Raw genomic sequence first — 2,798 nt, forward strand, 5'->3', positions numbered from 1 at the left:
GAGTATAAACTTAAAAAAAAGTACCACATCAGAGATAACTTGAATCGATTACCTCTAATCTATTGCTATAGACAATCTGTCACCAGGCCAACGACGCAGTAGACCTGATTGTGCGACACTCACATCCGACTGGCGATGAACTGGAGCTACATCTCGTCCAGATACCACAAGTATCAGTGATAATCACTATTAATCAATATACCAACTCTCGCTCCGATCACAATGAGGGCGCTTCAATTGAGGGCTCCTGTTTCCGTCCATATTCCGTCTGCTGAGGCCGTATGGTAGCGACTGTGTTCTATATTGGCGCTCCCTCATCAGTCAAATTCCAAATGTTCGTTACTAACCTGTCATGAAAAAATCCATCTGGCTTCCGTTGTCCTAGGCCTGTCTAAGATATCGAAAGCGTCTGTGTTGAGCTCCGCATGCGCTTGACCGTCAGACTGGACTTAAGTACCAATCGCCGGTAAAGATGATCCAATAAAGTACCCCTGCCATCAGCAAGAGCAGGCATTGCTGGAGCGCTGGAGCTCTGAAACCATTTGGCAGCAGCTGCAGATTAACTGAGGGTCGCGAAATTTTCACGCAGAGTTCCTTGTAAGCATGATCTAGCATAATTGGGGTACTTATGATGACTGTAGGTGCACAGCACACCCGAATACATGTCCTGAAATGCCGGCATGTTAGAGCGCTTACACAAGGATCTGGCAGCTGAGCGGCTAGACTGCTGAAATCGCTTCCGAACTCATCTGGAAGCCCTGCACCACTGCTGTGAGCACACGGACGCCTGTCAGACTGTCGATCATTTAGCGGCTGTGCTCTTTTTCTGCACGATCACTCTCATGACCTATTGTAGACGCTTCACGAATCACAAGACGGAGATACAATCACTACATTTTGACAACATTCTACAGATGCCAGCCATGAGCCTGACTAGTGGCTTCGCAGATCAGACCATTCCTCTCACAAGCTGAAGAGGCTCCACAGGATATTCAAATCCAGCGGGGACCTCGGAATCGAGCAGACGTTTCGCAGTCGGTAATTCCCAGGTTGGTTCCGTTGAATAGCCCACGCCCACAGCCTCAAGAAGAGAAGCTCTGCTTCGTGGCGATTGCGCGATACTCGGAATCTTCAAACGCGTGCGTCCATAAGCGTTGCGCAACCCGAAGGTTTGTGTCTACTCTCTCAGCCAGTCTTTCCAAGTTCCAGTATGGCAACTTTCAACTACTTCGCATACCGTCACCAGCCTCTCAAGACATTGTTCTTGCTCTATACAGGCGTCTCTCTCTTTGTGCGCATCCCGTTCTGGATCACCACAAATCTTCTTCCGTCGTGGCGCCCTCGACGCTCGTGGACATTGTCGCGCACACTTATCGTCAACCTCTTGCGCGTTGTTTCTGATACTATCTTCAAGACGTCCGTCAGCATCTTCTCCATCGACCCCAAGCTGCTCGAGCAGCCGCTCGCGGCGGAGGCTGGTCTTGTCTGGGTTGACCCGACTCCCGATTTGATATTGGGTGAAATCAAGGATGCTGCAGATCTGAACGGGGTCACTTCTACCAAGGTAGCCGGCTTTTGGTACGGGGAGAGGGGACTAGATGGTGTCGTGGGACAAAAAGCCGATCCAGACGAAAAGGTAATATACGAGTTGCACGGTGGGTGATGTTCCCTTGCTCTGGCCTTGTATCCCCGGCGCTGATAGCGTACCTGTCTCCGTAGGTGGTGGATTCGTGGTCAGTAACCTATTCATCACTAGCTATAAATTTCTTTTATCAATACTATGTCGATGCAGACTGGAAATGCGTCACCGAAGGGGAACTCTGCCTACTTTTGCAATCAGATGCTCCAGTTTTGCGACGGGTATCATCGCATTTTCCAGGTCGAATATCGGTTAAGCCAGGGCCTTCCTCTACCTCCAAAGAATCCATTCCCCGCCGCTTTGATTGATGCGATAGCAGGCTACAATTATCTTGTTAACGTGGTTGGCTACAAACCATGCAATATACTCGTGATGGGCGAGTCATCAGGTGGAAACCTGGCCTTGGCCCTCGTCCGTTATTTGGTCAACTATGCGATCCCTTCTCTACCCCCTCCCCATGCACAATTTCTCCTGTCTCCCACTCTCGATTGGGGCTGCACGCACGTCGGACCGGGCTCGGCGATGGAACGAAACTGCAATTCTGACCTCATCTATGCATTCGTGGGCAGTTACACCACTCGAGCTCTATTGGGATCTCTTCCTGAAACAGATGCATATGCGAATGTCTGGATATCTCCCGGAAGTGGTCGCCTTCCTTCCGCAAAGGGCCGATTCGCCGGACTACCTCAGACTCTGATTATTGCGGGAGATGCTGAAATGACGCTGGATGGTATGAGGATGCTACGAGACCGCATGATTGCAGATAATGGGAATGATATAGTAACATATATCGAGCTACCAGATGCGACACACTGCTCGCTGTCTTCGCAGTGGCATATGCCCGAGAGTATCGAAGGTTACAGCTTAGTTGCTAACTGGTTGCAGGGCACCAATTCTGTGATGTAACAGTGCCTTGTATGTTCACATAGGTATCATGTCACCTACTTATGGTACATGTTGACAGAGTACAGCTTTCTTGTCTGTCATATTTTTTTTCTGTCTGTGCCTTGTGTTTGTGCTACCCCCTGTGGTCTCCAACTATACCTATGAAAGTATATTCTGCATGACAGCCAGTGGTATCTGACAGGTGCTAAAGGATTGGGTTGTCAAAATATAAATGTGGCAATAAACCTTACCTGTGTTGACTAGACACAAGGCA

General features: G+C 49.3%; 1 protein-coding gene across 1 annotated transcript; it reads left to right on the forward strand.

Moving 5' to 3' along the window:
* Nucleotides 1-1,210: 1,210 nt before the first annotated feature.
* Nucleotides 1,211-2,545, forward strand: FIBRA_09329 (uncharacterized protein; the record flags this gene model as incomplete). Its single annotated transcript, XM_012321641.1, has 3 exons — nucleotides 1,211-1,655; nucleotides 1,720-1,733; nucleotides 1,793-2,545. The coding sequence occupies 3 exons, from the start codon at nucleotides 1,211-1,213 to the stop codon at nucleotides 2,543-2,545; spliced, it is 1,212 nt and encodes a 403-aa protein (XP_012177031.1).
* Between the last annotated feature and the right edge of the window lie 253 nt (nucleotides 2,546-2,798).

This window comes from Fibroporia radiculosa, assembly GCF_000313525.1.
Source record: "Fibroporia radiculosa TFFH 294 genomic supercontigs, scaffold28862, whole genome shotgun sequence".
Classification (NCBI taxonomy): domain Eukaryota; kingdom Fungi; phylum Basidiomycota; class Agaricomycetes; order Polyporales; family Fibroporiaceae; genus Fibroporia; species Fibroporia radiculosa.